The sequence below is a fragment of the Taeniopygia guttata genome, chromosome 3 (assembly GCF_048771995.1).
Source record: "Taeniopygia guttata chromosome 3, bTaeGut7.mat, whole genome shotgun sequence".
NCBI classification, from domain to species: domain Eukaryota; kingdom Metazoa; phylum Chordata; class Aves; order Passeriformes; family Estrildidae; genus Taeniopygia; species Taeniopygia guttata.
Window position 1 is genome coordinate 63,006,445 of NC_133027.1, and position 18,009 is coordinate 63,024,453.

General features: G+C 40.4%; 1 protein-coding gene across 11 annotated transcripts in view; it reads left to right on the top strand.

Moving 5' to 3' along the window:
• Positions 1–18,009, top strand: part of HIVEP2 (HIVEP zinc finger 2) — a 137,028-nt gene that overhangs the window by 99,998 nt on the left and 19,021 nt on the right. For all 11 annotated transcript variants that reach the window (XM_030268093.4, XM_072926999.1, XM_072926998.1 and 8 more), the window contains 2 exons: positions 10,582–10,626; positions 11,886–17,508. In XM_030268093.4, coding sequence (XP_030123953.4) covers positions 12,097–17,508 — 5,412 coding nt within the window. In that variant the 5' untranslated portion in view covers positions 10,582–10,626; positions 11,886–12,096. The remainder of the gene's footprint in view (positions 1–10,581; positions 10,627–11,885; positions 17,509–18,009) is intronic.

The following is an 18,009-nucleotide window of genomic DNA, read 5'->3' on the forward strand; positions in this document are numbered from 1 at the left end:
ATAAAGGTAAGATTGTGTTTTTAGCAAGAAAAGTTGGTGTTAGACAGACTAAATATACCCACACAGTCATACTCAGTGGGTAGTCCTGGCTATTTTTAGGCTTTATTTGTGCCTCTTTTTATTTGTTTTTTTTTTAGTGACACCTCCACTGTACCTCCAGCTCGTAGAGAGGCACCACTTCCTGCACTGGTATGAAACTGGCAATTACAGCCAGCCTTGTCAGGTGTCATTTATCAGGCATTGCAGAGGGCTGGTTTCAGCAAAGGAAGAACAAAGCTTAATAAAAAGAGAGAGAGGCAGAAGCATTCTCTTAATAATTTGCCCTTTGCAACAGCAGACCCTTATCAGATCACCCACGCTCATCTGGCTGCTGACGCTGTACTTGCTTCATTAGTACGAGCTATTTTTACACCTTTTGTGACTTTTGAGGAACCAAGTGGGCCTGCTGGCTTGTAGTGATTCACCGTCTCCAGGCGAACAGGGTGTCCTCAAACCCTGTTGGTGGGGGGGAAGGGAAAAGTAGGAGGAAGAGTTCAATTGAATAAGTCGATTATTTATCTTATGTGGTCTGAGTGATAAAACATTGCAATGTGTCTTAACGAAAATAGCCCTATATTTTTTTGGTTGGCAGTGCAACATTCCAGATTGTTAGGAGCTATCCCAAGGAACATTCAGTAATAATTAGTTCAAGTCTAGCTTAGCAAACGTGCATGCTTGCACATATACTCTACATGATCATTTCCCTGTCTATAAAGGGAATATTGAGGGCTAGACATGGGGGTGTTTGAGAGTTGAACTTGATCGTTAAATGTCTCTTCCAACTCAAAACATTGGGTTGCGTGTTGGTGATGCTTTCTTTTGTTTGTTGTGCACAATTGTCATTGGTGTATCACAAGCACCTAAGGTACTTTTAGGCCAGACTGTTAGGTGATTTCTCTTCCACTTCTGATAATGGAAAGAAAAACTAAACTTGATGGAATGAGCTAGGCAGGATGCAGGAGAAGGAAAACCCTGTATATGAAGTTGTCTGGAGTTTTTTAAAGCTGAGCAACAGTTGCTTTCTCTTTTGATGGATCTTCGAGAGAGAGTGTCCTCTTAGAGCCTGTTGAGCTCTTGCCTGGTGGCTGAAATTAGGATTCTTTGCTGCCCTTACTTTAGCTTCTCATGGACTGGAGTAATTTGGTCTTCAGTGGTTTCATATTGAAGACCTGTTTCCTTGGAATAGTTTCAAAAGTTAGTGGTATATGAAACTTTAAGGTGTTGTGGTGATGCACCCTGATCTGACCTTGTCTGGTGAAAAGTCACATGAAATCTGAACAGTGTCTTTCCTGAAAAATGTTTTGGGTTTTATTATATTGTGCTTGTTGAAATCTGTAACTTAGTTGTCAGTTTGGTTTTTGCCTTAAATAGCAGCAGCTCTATAATAACAGAGGTTTTAAATGCAGTTTCAGGCATTTTGGTACGCATTAATCTCTTCAGAAGTGTTTGCTTGTGAGAGTGATAGTAATGTTAATAATAAACACAGTTGATTTGTGTTTTGTCGAAAGAAACTTAAGTGCAAAGAGTGAAATTTAATGTATAACTACAAAATTCAGCAAAAAGCATATGCATATTTTGCTGAATTTTTAAGAGGTGTTCTGATACAATTGAATGTTATACATACTGACTTTCAATGCTTCATACACTAAAAAAGAACAAAGTACTGTAAAATACGACCAGAATAATTTTAAAGAGTTTTTAAATTATTCTTTTCCTCTGCTGGCCATCCTGAGGATTATAAAGAAAGCAGTATTCTTAAATATGCAGTCTAATTAATCTATCCTATATTACCACAATAGTGGTCAAAATCTTTAGGCAATGCTCAGTGACTGGATTTGCTACACCAAAATGCCTGTATTGAGTCATGAGTCAAAATGAAACATTTTGGCCGTTGAGTAGTGGCTGTCGTAACATCTATGAGATATTTAGGATTTGAGGCTTAATAGCTGATCTCAGCTGAACTCTTACAAAGTATTCAGGATGGAAGGAAATAAAACTGCTATGAAGACCCATTCTACTTTGGGGGCAAAAAGTGAAAAAAAAAAATAGTCAGAACATGCTGCTGATGTTTAGCCTGTGTCCATTTTTTGTTTTGACATGTAATGACCACAGAGCTTAGTAAACAATGACAGATTTTAAAATAAACTTGTATAATAATTGGTGTGAGTGAAAAACAAATGCAAGCTCAGGTACTATAAATGTCTTCATATGTAATTCTTCCCAGGGTGGGAGTTTCAGTCTGAGGCAGTGCATTTTTTCATTCAAAAAGGTGTTTGAAAGATACTGATATTTTCATGTGAAATGAAAGCGGTTTCTTCTGACATGGTGTGAAAGGAGACATGACAGTTCATAAAATCTGCCGCGGTTGCATAATTAGGATTGTGTAACTTTTTTACTTAAAAAAACCTCACTTCCCAGAAAATTCAGTTATATTTTCCTTCTGAGGTGAAAATGCTAGGCAGAGGCCTGATATTTGCCTAGTATTTCCTTTTGGCATGAGAAGAATAATTGCGTTGTACCTAAAAACGTTGCAATATTTACTCAAATTTTGATTTTTTTTTTTCCTGGGAAAACTTGGGGGAAAGCTGTATGATATCTTAACAGAGATTTACCAGCACAGCTGCGTTCTCCCTGGTGGCTGCCCGTCTGCAGTCCTTGTGTGAAAATGATGAGGCATTTCAGCCTTTGCATGTCTTCCAGTTAGGAAAATTCTTATATCTGACAACTTTTAACAGTTTGAACTCTCTAGTGAAAATGTTCTTACCCTTCCTACTGTAGGTGATGTTTTCTAAGTTTGTAAATTACTACAAACCACATCCGCATGGGAATCTTGCTCTTTGCATATACTTTGTCCTTCCAAAGTGCTGCTAAATTCATAGGTTACCTACATAGTTCTGTCCTTTATTAGGTGTGAAATTTTCCTTTCTGATTAACATGTTCCTTTGTGTTGAATTGAGAAATAAATCCTTTAATCTCGGTAATTTTCACCAGTTCTTCCAAATGCAAGACTTCCGTTGCATCTCAATGACATTACATAGCATCATTGATTAGTGTCTGAGCTGTTGCTTTACAGAGGTTTTTAGCCCTTTTTGGGCGGGGCCAAAGCTCCATTTCTTTTCTACATGATGAAAAGCAATTCTACAAATGGTGATTAGAAATTCTTTGACACTTCTATGGTTTGGCACAGTATCCTTGTGTTTAACTACTGTGGCTCAGAAGAAAGTGAGATAAAGTTGAGTTTCTGCTGATGGAGAGTAGTCCAAGAATTAAGAGCTCATTTGTATCTCAGCACTGTTTTGGATACTCCTGAACAATGTTAATGTGTATTTAGTAAATACTGTTGCTTACTACTTAATTCACTCTTGAGAGGCACTCATTCTTCTGCAGATAGCACCAATGGGATTTGGCATCATATAAACCCTGTTTCAGCCATCAAAATGGTGTTTAAAGAGGACCTTGGTGGGCAAGGAACAGTCAGTTTCTGACTTCCTTGCATGGGAGCTGTTCTCACACTTATAAATCACCATTTACTACAGTTCAAAAGAAGATGGGGAGTGGGGGTGGGAGTATGGGCAGGGCAAAACAATTGTGGTATTTTCGTTGCCTTCTGAAATTTTAATAATCCTGGAAGTACTGCCTGTCAGATCTGCCATTGCTCTGCCAATACATTTTAAGGTCCACATGGGAAATTATTGGTATTTTATTAAACGGTTTTCATTTTTTTAACTTGTTCCCCAAGGAAATAAGTACCAGTGTGAAATGATTAGTAGTTTATATAGTTCTCTTGTTTAGCTTCATATCTGAATAATTCCAATCCTTTGCTTTTGTATACAGACTCAGGATGTCCATGTCAGAAGGCAGTCAGACATAACAGGTAGATTTTGTGTTATCCGACATGCTCTGTCAGACTCTTGAAGTTCACAGCAAGATTAGGCAGCCAGAAACATAATATTTGCCTGATCCATTAAAAGCAGTGGGATCTGAGGGATCAATTTACTGCTAATTGGTTGATAAGATTGTTGGCTGTTTTGGCATCTCTTTGATAGTAGGGTTTTGTTCAGTTCAAGGAGAAGAATTGAGATTTGTTTTTAAATTCCTACCTATAAAGGAAGCATTTAAGATTAATTTGGCTCTTGCATAGTTTTTTTTTTGTTTGTTTTGTTTTGTTTTTTTTTTTTTTAAATACTCATCCTGTGGAAATAAGTGTTCAACTGGTCTTTGACAACGTTAAACCTTTTTTTATACATTTTTTTCCATCTGATAGTAATGTGTACATTGTGTACGGTGCTGAAAAAGGAAACAGTGATATACTTTTAAGTGAGAAATTCTTGTCATTTTAGTTAAAAGGTCATTGTTAAAGCATTTCTGCTCTGGACTTCCTATATGGCTTCTTAAAATACACTCAATTTGAATTGAGGTTTTTTGTCAGTGCTGGTTCACTACAGAGAGCAACAGTTAAAAATTATATTTGAGATACTTAACATAGCCAAAACTGAGTTTTGCTGCAGCTCTACTCAAAGCATTTATGATACAAACCAGCATCTTGTACTGAAAATCACCTATGTTTTCTTACTACTGTGTAATGGAACATTTCTTGCAATGTATGTTACAATTCTCTCTGTATACATCTTAGAGGTGTTGGATTAGTTTATTTTCACCTTGTGGTAAATAACTTCAGGTATTTCATATGTAGGATGCAGGATGTAAAAGCCTGAACCTGAGTTGTCTGATTCTGTTTGTTTTTGTGAGGAATAAATCTAGTATGATGTCCTTGGATTTGCAACTCATTGCTTCAGATTCCTACCAGGTTGTTGCCGTGCGAGATCGGCTCCGGGCGGACGCCTGTGGGCACGGCGGGGAGGGAAGGAGAGGGCGGCCGCTTTCCCCTCGGCTCTGCGAGGCTCAGTTCAGGCGGGAACAGACGAAATGGCGACACGGGGCTCGGGTGCAAACACGTGTTTATTGTGGGAGCGTGTCCCCCGAGACACCGGGGGAGCGAGCGGGGCTCGGTTATACCCCGTGCCGGGGGCGGGGGGGAACCTGAGCCGCGGCCAGTGGGACGGGAGGCAGGGGACGGGGGCAGGAAAACCCCGGGGGCTGCGACGGGAAAGCCGTGAGGGGGGGGCAGGGACAGCCTGCGTCGTGAGGGGGAAGGCGGGCGGGCAGGGGACAGGGACCGGACCGCGCGGTGAGGGGGAGTGATAAGGGAACAAGGGACCGCGGGGGGAAGGGGGAGTGAGTAGGGGATGCAGGACAAAGGGGGAACGCGAGGGAAGGGGGATGGGGGGATGGGGGGGGGGGAGAAGAAGAGAAAATTACAAATCCTACAGTTAATGTAGAGCAGAATTTGGCTCTTCTTGTTGGAATAATTAGTCTCCTTTCAGTCTTTCTGAGTCAAATCTTGTAATGAGAGGCTCTTGTTTCATTACTGATTTTTCTCTTAGTGTGTGCCTGACCTCTGACTCAGTAGGGTCACATTCAGAGTCTAGGTCTTCATCACAGCAATTACACATAGACATTTATATGAAATGTCTGAACAGATCTAAGATCCTACAGTTCGGGTTATCAGGTGTTAGGGTACAACAGATTATATTATTTGATCGTTTTCTTAGTTGGTGTCAATGTGCTTTTTAAGTATGTTCATCAACATACTCTCATAATGATCTCAGGTAATATTTTTAATTATATGAAATAATTAAGATTAGGGTGATTTTGGTAAAAGCATAAAATTAATTAAATACTCAGTACTACTACAGTTGTCTAAAATGTGTTAGATGCTAATTCTCAATGGCTAGGATTCTAGAACAGTTCTCAAAGTATAAGCTAGATACAGTTCAGGCACTGAAATAATAATTGCACAAATCAAAATGCCAGGTTTTTCACCACTTCTAGTTTGACATGCACAGAATCTGTCCCTTGAAACCAGCAACTACCAGGGACACAAATGTGCCCTCATGAGGACAAAAGCCTGAAGTCGTCCTTTGGTCACAGGGAGGTTACAGTCTGCCCTGGATGTATTTCTAACTGGATCCTCTCTGTGAGTCCCCTCAGTTCCTGACTTCTTGGGGAATCCATGTGAGCACAATACAGCAATGGAAAACAGATCCTGCCCTGTAGCTTGTCCTCAAGTAAACTCAGTACAGTTTGTTAGATCATTGTGTACTGCATGCACTCACTGAGCAGTGTTTGGGTTTGTATTGGATGGTACTTTTAAATGACATTTAAAAAAGTATATTGTAATAATTAGTTCAGCTGCCTAAATTTAAAAAAAAAAAAAAAAAAAGCCATCAAAAAAACACCCCCCCAAAAAAGAACACCCCAAAAACTCGAAAATCCAACCAAACCCATAAGTATTAATCTAAATATTTCAGGGTTTTTCCAAAACTGTTGTTCTCTGGCTGGTTTTGGAGAGTGACAATACATTCAATAAAGCACTGAAATCCAGAGGGCAGGCACAACATCTGGGGGGGGAATTAAATTAACAAATTAGAGTAGTAGCTTCAAATCTGAAGAGGTAACAACAGCAGTTATAACATAGAAAGTGGTAGATTAAAATAAATACATCTAACCTGTTTTAAAAGAGCTGCCTTCTTTGATTTGCATGTGCAAAATGATATCTTACTCCTCTTGCTCCTGCCAAACTGGAGCAAAAGCACAAGCATGCTCCCATTCCCCAGTAACTCAGACTTTGCCAAGTGTCAGTTGGTCATCTGTTTTTTCATTCCTGTGAAATGCCAAAACTATACACCCCAAGGACTGCATTCTTTTTGTTATGTTGCTGTATAACATCTTCAGCCCATGAATGAATATATGACCTTGGAGAGAAGGATGAACAAATGCTTATCTGTCTTCATACCAGTTATATCCTTCAGTTCAGAGGTGCACACTGGATGCTGGTTGAGAGGTCTTCTTCAGATTTAGCCCACCTATGACTTTGCCTATGCAGGAGAGACTATAAATCCATGTTTTACTAGGGATCTCAGTCTTTTTTAATTTTTCACTGGGATATCAACACCAAGCAGTTCTTTGGGGAATCTTATCAGTAGGTTAGAGGGAAGCATGTAGGACAGCAGGCTGAAAGTATGCTGCCTTTCTTCCTGAAAGGCCTAGGCAATTTTCTTCTCAGTTGCAGGTGGGGAAGGGTTCAGAGGTGGCCTCTCTTTTACGGCTGCTGGGCTTATCCCCGACATAAACTAGACTTGCCTAATAAGAGTCTTGGCAGAGGTCTGTGCATGAATATAAGGATTTCATAGGAGCCACTGCAGTTTGTCTGTGCTAACACTTGCCCTATAGAATACTAATTCTTCAGGGGCCAGTTACTGTGGTTTTAAGCCAGCTTTGTGCTGGCAGAGCTGGACAGAAAAGATTTAAAACAAGGCTGGATCTGACCCTTAGTCCTTACGTTAGAGTCAATATTTATTCTGTATGGTGCACTCAGGATGTAGCCTGGAAGACATAAGCTTCCAATTTGTTCACTTGCAAGAGCTGTAATATGAGCTACAAATTGAGAAGCAATAAAAGTAATATCTTGCCAAATTTTATTTTAAAGCTGTTGAGTGTAACCATTTTAATGGTCTGAAAACAAAGAGAAAAAAAAAGGAATAATCTTGGAACTCTGCAGTCAATCAGATATACATTCCCTGCATATGGCTCACAAAGACACTCTCGTTATAAAAGAAGCAATAGGATAATGTTCCTTTCTAGAAAGTTTTCAAAGTCTTGATTTAGTAGGTGCATCTGACATAAGTACAGCTCCTGGTTTCCAAGTAATCTTCTCATGTTCAAAGTTTTCATAGAAGTGAAATGTCCTGTTTTGAAGGAGGCAGATAGCACAGCTAATGTGACTTGGGGAGCTGGCTCTTGGGCCACATTCCTGCCAGGAAACCTTGCTTGGCCACCAGCCAGGAAGGACTTTGCAGCTCCTGTCAAACAATGTGGTCCGTGCAACTCCCATACAGCTTCTGATCCGTGTAGGTGGGCTACTCTTACTCACTCCAGCACAGCTGAGCTGTGCCAAAGGCACTAAAAAAATTGTGCCCTTTTATCATCCTTAATTCCTTGGTTTTAAATAGGTAATACTTGAAATATACTGAGTTTCCACCTATCAAATAGTATGTATTTGATGAAAAGCAATTTTAAAAAATATTTACAATTTTTCCTAAAGGAGAAACATTAATCACTTGGAAAAATTGAAGTATTTTGTTTGTTTAAGCTAGGCTGTGGATGCAGCCAGATGAGATAGAGTTTTGACTGGATAAAACAGACACAATGCCAACTAGCTTTGCAGTATCTTACATTTCTCTAGTTAGGCCAGTCTCCCATTAGGGAGAGGAAAAAAAAAACAAGAGAAGTAATATTAAAGCCATCTTTGACACAGGATGGATGGCAGTTCAAACCAAACCAGAAATTATTATGTTCATTCTGGAAAGGGATTTATTTTTCCCAGGAAAGTGGCTCTTTATAATCCCTGTAATTAATAAACCATCAATAATCCCTGTAATTAGTCTCTACCTGTTCCATAGTGGAGGTTGAAAAATTGTATAGAATGTTCTGAAGCTGCAGAACTGAAGAAGGGCTTTAACTCTGTAACAGAGTTCTCAGTCCAGAACAGAAAAGTTTCGGATGTATATTAGCATCATCTTTTGCTGAAATGAAACCATTGCTGTCACATTGCTGTGACTGGCAGATTTCTTCTATAAGGGTGCTCTCAGTGAAAGGAGTATGGAAAGAAAGGATACTCCCATCTTCTAGAAATTTCTCCTTCACCATTTGTAAAATTGCCTAATAAGGAGAAGAGTATTTTTCTTTGAAGATGGAAAATGTCTCTTTGCTCTCTCAGTGAGGACCATTCACTCTTGTCCCTGATTCTGCTTTCTCAAGCCACACATTTTCCTTTACATCTGTGCTCATATATTGGCATCGTTAGCGACCTGGGATTCAGTGTAGCTCAGCTGCTGGAGCTGCTGGGCCACTTACCTGCCATTTCCTCATGAGCCCCTGCCGAGCTGCTCTGCAGTAACCACTTCTGGTATAATGTAACTTGTGCACAAGGATTTCTTTTTCCATTTGTACTAACACTTTTTATTATCAGGAAGTGGATTAGGAAATTTAAAAAAATATATATACTTGGATTGCATTTTTCTTTTTTATTTTAGTGAATCAGACAACAGACTTATTTAAAGAAGTCATTAGCACATCAAAGCTAAATTACATTATGATCTAAAATATTCTGGTTTGCATTTGATAACTTCCTGTTATTTTGAACTGCAGGGCTTTTCTCTACAGTTAACAAAATAGTTGACTACACCAACATTCCATCAGTTATTTCTGGCCTAACTACTGATATATTATTTGTACTACTGATGATTAATTCATAACAGGTGGCATGGTACTGATTCTATTTGTGTCAAGTTATCAGGCTTTGCTAATGTCCATTTGTTCTTGGAAAGTGTTATTAATTGCAAAGAACTAAAAAATATTTTTCAATTTTTATTGATTTTTTTCCTCTATAGATGTTGTTTTTTTATAATTTTTGGTGTCATTCAATGAAAAAAACATGAGTACTCTAGCTTCTTTGTGATAGTTGCTAATTGAGGATCATTACAATAGTCTATATCCCCTACTCTGAAGCTTATGTTCCAGCTGCTTCTAAAGATCTGTTCTTTAGAGATGCTCTGACTTTTGGCATAAATAAAAACAATAAAGAAATGCTGTCATAGTTGCTTTTGTTGTCACAGTTGAACATAGATCCTTTTTAATGAAACAAAAGCAGAAATCTGGTTTTGAAGAAAGATTTGTTGAAAACTTAAAGGGAGAGGCCTCCTTTCATGGGAGAAATGGTCTCAAGGCAATGAGATGATGCTCAAGCTCCCTCTTCTCTGAGCTGGTCTTTTCAACAATGCAGAGTAGCCTGCAGTGTGATGAGTCAGAGAGGTGGAGAGTCATGGCAGTCGCAGAAGTCTTTTAACCATGTATTCTGTAATTTTCTTCTGCAAATTTCTTCTCTGAGAAGGTAGTCATATATTCTGTAGTACTATCACACAGGTGTTAACTAATTTGGACATCTATTCCTGTTTCACTACATTTTCTTGTCCCTGAGTGATGACACCCTGACCAGGAGTGTAAGCTAGTCCCTGAAACATTTAATGAGAGGCCTGAAGTCTAAAAGTATTAGCTGAAGAGACGCATTGAAAAGGGATTTGCCAAGGGGATTCAGGGATAATCCAGGCTTAACAAAGGCATAGGAATGAAGAGGTACACTGGCAGCTCTCTTTTCACTGATTCAGGAAGGTGAGACTTTATAAGTTTAGACTTGCTGTTATTCATCTACACATTAGAAACCTAAGTCCTTTAAAACTATTCATGCTTATAGTCTTCAAATTACTCAGACCTAATTACTCAGACCTCTAAGACACAACATGAAATTTTCTAGTGGATGGGTAAATGAAATTTTCAGACCGCTACTGTAAATAATAGAAAACTTTCGTCATCATCTATACCTAATATAAAAAATTTCTTATAATTGTATTTTTCCCCCCACAGGAAATTTGAAGATAGTCATGCCTATTAGATGTTTAGAAGATGCAGGTAATTACTTTATACTGAAAAAAATTCTGAAGAGCCTATTACCTGTGTGTTTTCTTGCACTTTGCCATTGTTTCTTTAAGCCAAAATAATTTTCTCCACTGTAGGAATGAAAAGTATTCCAATATGTGTAATACTGATTTTTTTTTACTATTTTCCTTGCTATAGTTAAATCATATCTCTCTTTATAATTCTCCCTATATTATCCAGAAAATGTCTTGTGTTTGGATAACATGAAGATTTTACTTCAAGTTCAAATGCTCTACTTTTCTATGGTAATCATACCTCTGAGCTTTTGGTCTTTTTAGTGTAACTGTGGAGACCTACTGGTTTAAGCATTACAAATGCATGTATACCTGGATGGAATTGTTTCAACAGTGAAATCTAAAATGCTAAAGTCACATAAACATAGTCTCTAATATGTCCTTTACATCTAGCAAGACATTCTCACTAGAATTTAACATAGTGATTTGAAGATGGAGTTGGGGAAAGGTACCAGTGGTACTGTGTTTGAAATGCTTCTTTGATGTCTCTTTCTTGACTGTTTAAAAGTAGTTTAGAATGGTGAACAACACCTTCTTATAAAACCAGTTAGCTGATCTAAGGTAAGAAGTACCTCACTTCAGCAATTTTTTAGCAATATTCAGTATGTACCCCAAGCTGACTAGTTAGAAACAAGCATCTCCATATGGAGGGCCTTATGCATGGACAGCCTCTATGTCAGAAGCACCTGTCATGATATGGAAAGTTTTCTTCTCTGATCAACCTACTTTGATGTGAGAGGAAGGCCGGGTGACTAAAGTACATGTCTGAACCCTAAGTGAGTAATACTGGATAAGGTAATTCTCACTCACAGTGTTAGGCTTCTATTTTCAGCAGTGATTTACTGAAACAGCTTTGAAAGTATGTGGTAGACTTTTTGAGATCAAGCCTTTAAACTGTCCCCTGAAAGCCTTCCAAAATGACTGCTTAATGACTGCAAAATGACTGCTTTTGGAAAGTGTAGGTCTCTATTTTCCAATCCTAGAGCTGCTGTTGAGTAGTGATTATGCTTGTATGCAGTCTCTGGAGCCATTCTTTACTGTGCCTGCTCACAAATGTGAGTTTTGTAAAATATACTTACCTTTGCTGAAGTCCCTCAGTAATTTCCATGTAAGGCTAGATAGAAGTGCAACTGACTGCACCAGTGCTGTTTAGTATGGCTGTACTAACTGGTGTGTGTGGGTTTGTTTTTTTGGTTTTTTTTTTTTTATTCTGTACAGATAGCTGTGTCACCATGGAAGAGATGAATAGAACTTTGCTCTAGGAGATCACAAGTATCTCTGGATCATTCTGCATCTCAGTATTTAATAAGAATGGAACATGTCCAAATGCTATAACAAATCTTCGCAAATGTATAATAAACTGTTTAGGAAAGTTCATGCCATGAACAGAACTGTGTAATACTCTCATTAGTGTACAGACACAAATCTAATGCCTATAGACTACTGCGTGGAAAGTTCCAAAGAGAAAGAAAAGTCTGTGAACTTGCAACAGCCCTGGAAAAATGGGAGCAACAAGACTTTGAAAAGCACAGCTTTGGGCACACTCCATGTGTCTGCACAGCTTTCAAGTGAACTAGCACTTAAGACCTTGTGTAACAAAATGGACTCTGGGGACACAGCTATAGGGCAAAAAGCTACCTCAAGGTCTGGAGAAACTGCTAAAGTACCAAGTAGATGGAGGCAAGAACATCCAGCTGTTATTAAGATGAGCACTTTCGGCAGTCAAGAAGTACAGCGGCAACCACAAATAGATCACGAGCAAGTAGGAAACACGGCATCAGCACAACTTTTTAGTTCTGGGAAACTGGTATCATCAAATGAAGCTGCACAGCAAGTCACAGAGAAGCAATATCCACAGCATCGTCCAAGCCCTTACTCATGTCAACATTCACTTTCCTTTCCACAGCATTCGTTGCCACAAGGCTTCTTGCACAGCATAAAGCCACATCAGAGCTTGGAAGGCCCTCAATGGCAGTTTCCTAGCCACTTGCAATCAGTTGCCTCAGAGGACTTGTTTCCTTTTCATATGCATAGCCATAGTGGAGGTTTCTCCAGGAAGAAGATTTCAAGTTTGAACCCTGCATACAGCCAATATTCACAGAAATCTTTAGAACAATCAGAAGATGCTCACAAAAAAGAGCACAAACCCAAAAAGCCTGGCAAGTACATTTGTCCTTACTGTAATCGGGCCTGTGCCAAACCTAGTGTACTTAAAAAGCATATTAGGTCTCATACTGGTGAGCGACCATACCCTTGTGTCCCTTGTGGTTTCTCCTTCAAGACAAAAAGCAACCTTTACAAACACAGGAAGTCACATGCCCATGCGATTAAGGCAGGGTTGGTACCTTTCACAGAGTCAGCAGTCTCTAAATTGGACCTCGATGCCAGTTACATCGATGTAGAAGCTGAAATACATTCAGATGGAGAGCAGAGCACAGACACGGATGAGGAGACCTCACTCCTAGTGGAAGGGTCTGACAAACTGAGCCCTGTCTCACAGCTCCCACTGGACATTGCTAGCAGGAGTGGTTTTCACTCCTCCATGGAGGAGTCCTTGGTGGGGCCAATGAAAGTCCCCATTTTGATTATCCCTAAAAGTGGGATTCAGTTACCGAGTGAGAGTTCACCATATATTAGCTCTGATATGTTGCAAACCCCATCCTTAAGTACCAAGTCTGATGACTCTCATACAGTTAAACAGCGACTTGCACTAAGACTGTCAGAGAAAAAAGGACAAGATTCTGAGCAGTCATTAAACCTCCTGAGCCCACACAGTAAGGGAAGCACTGACTCTGGCTATTTTTCCCGCTCAGAAAGTGCTGAGCAGCAAATTAGCCCACCAAATACTAATGCAAAGTCTTACGAAGAAATCATTTTTGGGAAGTTCTATAGGATTAATCAAAGAACAGCACTAACTGTAGCCACAACAAATCAGGAACACAATTTAATGGGTAGAAAGGGCAAAACAGACCCATCACCTCTTTCAAATAACAGATTAGATATCAAGATGCTTGAGGAACATATTTCTCACCTGACTCCAAATAAAGAGGAACTCATTGACTCCAGTAATTTGAGCACTATTAAATCTACACAAGTTTATCCAGGCAGCAATACAGAATGTAGACAATCCCAGACCACATCATCCATCAAAAGTGAATCCAACTTGTACCAAGTCAGTCAGCAGGGTGATGTGCCTGTCCTTCTAGAGCCCCCAGTAGATTCTTCTCCTCTTATTAGAAGTAACTCCATGCCAACCTCTTCTGCAAACAGCCTAAGTATTCCCCCATCTCTGAGAGGAAGCCATTCATTTGATGAGAAGATGACTGGCTCTGATGATGTATTTTATCCCGGGACAGTGGGAATATCCCACCAAAGAATGTTGAGAAGGCAGGCTGCCTTTGAACTGCCATCTGTACAGGAGGGACACTCCGATTCAGACTATCATGGAAGACAAGGGAAAAATATCATTATTACTTCGAGCAGACAGATAGCAGGTGACAAAGGACCATCCTTAAAAGAGAAGAAAGGAGACAAGACCTTTTATGACTATGATGCCAGTGGAAAGCACTACAGAAAGTGGGAAGAATTTGAAGCTCAGAAGCAGAACTACAGGGACTCACCATCCTTAAGTGGGATGAACAAAGCGGGAGAGTTTTTTATTGATGCACTTGGACAATCTCAGTCAGTGCCATCCATGCTTGGAACAACTTTCGAAAACAGAAAGCGCAGGAAAGAGGAGAGTGTTGGAGATGAGGAAGACAGCCCTATGATTTGCAGCAGCACAACTGGCACCCCTGGAGGAATTCAACCTTTGGACTTTGATCCCAAATCCCAAATTCAGGAAGTGCCAAGAAGTGGATTTGCCCTTCAAGGCCTGGAAAATGCTCCCCATTGCCATGTGGAACGTTTTGAAATGTGCAGGCCTTACTTGCAGTCGGGAAGTCCAGCAGCTTCTTTAGAAGACTCATCCCTTACTGCAGAGCAAGAAAAGACTGCAGAATCACTGGTTAGAAAGCCCCCAGGAAATGTCATCTCTGTCATTCAGCACACAAATTCATTGAGTAGACCAAACTCATTTGAAAGGTCTGAATCTACAGAACATATTGCATGCCATCAGGAAAAGATGTATTCACCATCTGAAACATGTGAGAGTGAGATTTGTGAGTCCCCAATGAGCCCAGACCGAGCTCCACAAATGGAAAATGTTGACACCAGTAAGCCATCCCCATCCCAGCAGCCTCAGCCTTGTCATATCCAGCCCAGGTTGGTTCGCCAACACAACATACAGGTACCTGAAATTCGTGTCACAGAGGAGCCAGATAAGCCTGAAAAAGATAAAGAAGTGCAGAGTAAAGAGCAGGAGAGACCCACTGAAGAATTCCAGTGGCCCCAGAGAAGTGAAACCCTTTCTCAACTTCCAGCTGAAAAGCTACCACCCAAAAAGAAGCGTTTAAGACTGGCTGACATGGAGCACTCCTCTGGGGAATCCAGCTTTGAGTCTACAGGTACAAGTCTCTCTCGCAGCCCTAGCCAAGAAAGTAATTTGTCCCACAGTTCAAGTTTTTCAATGTCCTTTGAAAGAGAAGAGAATATGAAGTTCATCACGCCTCCCAAACAAGATGAATTTGGAAAACAGTCTGAGTTTTTAACAGTTCCAGCAGGTGCTTACTCACTTTCCGTCCCTGGGCATCACCATCAGAGGGAAATGAGACGCTGCTCATCTGAACAGATGCCCTGTCCTCATGCTGCTGAAATCCCAGAGATCCGAAGTAAATCCTTTGATTATGGGAACCTGTCTCATGCCTCTTCAGCTGGAACACCTACGGTGGCATTGTCTCCATCCCGAGAAAGGAAGAAATGCTTCTTGGTTCGCCAAGCTTCCTTCAGTGGTTTTCCAGAGATTTCTCAGACTGATCAGAGCACAGAACAAAGTATAAAGCAGGAGCAGATGGAACATTCACAGGTTGGTCTTCGCTCTTCCCAGATTGTCTGGCATCACTCCCCTTCCTCTGTACTACAGCCCATTCAGGTAGATGACTCTGGAAAACAGGCCATTGGCTCTTGTGCTCAGCTTAGTAATAGCTCATCCCACCTTGCCCAGCAACAGGCTCTTGTTGCAGACAGCCCAGAAATGTTAAGGACTCCCTTAATCCAACAAGCACCTTATATTCCCAACAAACATCCATCAGAGCAGCAGCAGCTATTTGCACATCAGGAAAAAGTCCCATTTCCTCCTATTCATAGCACATTGTTTCAGTTCCCCTATCCAGCTGTCTGCATGGTTCACTTACCACCATCTCAGCAGCCTATCTTGTGGCAGTCCTGCACAGAACCTCTGCACTTCCAGCATCAATTTGTACAACAGCTGCAAAAATCTTATGTCAAACAGGCTTTCCAAATAGACGTACCTCCAAGTTATCACCTGGAACATGCACCTGAGCTTATTGGAAAGAAAGCAGCTGATTATGTTCACGCTAAAGAGCAAGCATACCAGCATTACTCAGGAACATCTGGGTCGTATTCAAAAAATACTCTTGCTAAGTACCAGTCAGACCATGGCATTAAACCAACAGATACCTCCTCTGAGCGGCATCTTCAGACAGATTTTGACTCTCCAAGTGATGGGTCTGTACAGTCTTTGCCAGGAGCGGTTGTTCCCGTCAGGATACAAACCCATGTGCCATCTTATGGTAGTGTCATGTACACAAGCATTTCCCAGATCCTCGGACAGAGCAACAGTCCTGCAATTGTAATATGTAAAGTTGATGAGACAGTTTCTCAAAGAACATTGGCAACTAATGCAACCATGCAAGGAATTGGATTTAACATAGCTCAGATGTTGGGTCATCATGGAGGACTAGAAAAATATCCCTTGTGGAAAGTGCCGCAGACACTTCCGCTTGGACTGGAGCCACCAATTCCCTTGTGTTTGCCTTCCACTTCTGACATGGCTTCTACCTTGGGAGGAGGCAAACGAATGCTTTCCCCTGCCAGCAGCTTGGACCTCTTCATGGAGACCAAGCAGCAGAAACGAGTCAAAGAAGAAAAAATGTATGGGCAGATAGTTGAGGAACTAAGTGCAGTTGAGTTGACTAACTCAGATATAAAGAAAGATTTTCCAAGAATGCAGAAGCCTCAACTAGTAAGGCAGAGCTGTACTACTGAGCCAAAAGAAAGTCTGCCATCCATGTCATCCTCTTCATCGCTATCATCCTCAACATCTCAAGATTTCCCACCTGTCGGCATGGCGGGAGCTGATGCGTTCCCACTGAGCAGAGAGAAACTTTCCAGTTTTGATTCTGCATCACCGGGACAGAAGTCCAGTGGCCCATCTGAAGGAAGAGACTCACCAGAAGAGTTGGATGTGGATGAAACAGCCTCAGATATGAGCATGAGTCCACAGAGGTCTTCATTGCCACCAGGAGAAATTCCAGCAGAAGACCAACTGAAACATCAAAAATTACCTCTTGGGATGTTAGTCCAGATGTCATCTAATACTGTTGGGAAAGTCACAGCCTCAACCATTCTCCTGACAGACGTAGCAGATTTTCAACAGATCCTTCAGTTCCCAAGTCTGCGTACTACGACTACTGTGAGCTGGTGTTTCTTAAACTATACGAAACCAAATTACACTCAGCAACCAACCCTCAAAGCTTCTGTTTATGCTTCATGGTGTATAAGTTCATGTAATCCCAACCCATCTGGGCTAAGTACAAAGACCACTTTGGCACTTTTAAGGTCCAAGCAAAAAAACACCACAGAAATCTACACCCTGGCTGCTATGCACAGACCTGGAGCTGGTAAACTGACATCATCAAGTGCATGGAAGCAGTTTGCTCAGGTAAGTAAGAAATTTTAATAAAATTAAAGTAATGTATGTTTATGGGAGAAATTTCTAGTAAACTATAAAACGTGAGTTAATTTTTTTTAAGAAAAGTTTCCCCATTGAGAAATCAGCCAGTGACATCTTCCCAAGACAACTTTGGAGCCTCAGTTTATTCTTCTGCAAGCTCTGCTACTGCCACTGTCTCTGTATCTGTCTCCATTTTCAAAATTAGATGTAAAAAGTGAGGCTTTTAAAGACCTCCATTCATGTGTGTCAGAGCCTGATACATTATCTCCTTTTATTTTGCCCTTTGTTTTTCCTGATAAACAGTGTCAGACACAAACATTTGCATGGGTTTGTAAGAAAAGATTAAGATAAAATTGAGTGAGGATCTTCAGATCTATTTAATGTATTTTACATATTGACTCTTCCTCATGGATTAAGCATTTGCTAATGGTGCCAGGGAAAATTCTGTAATGGCAATAAATTACCTTCTGAGGCTTTTCCATATCTATT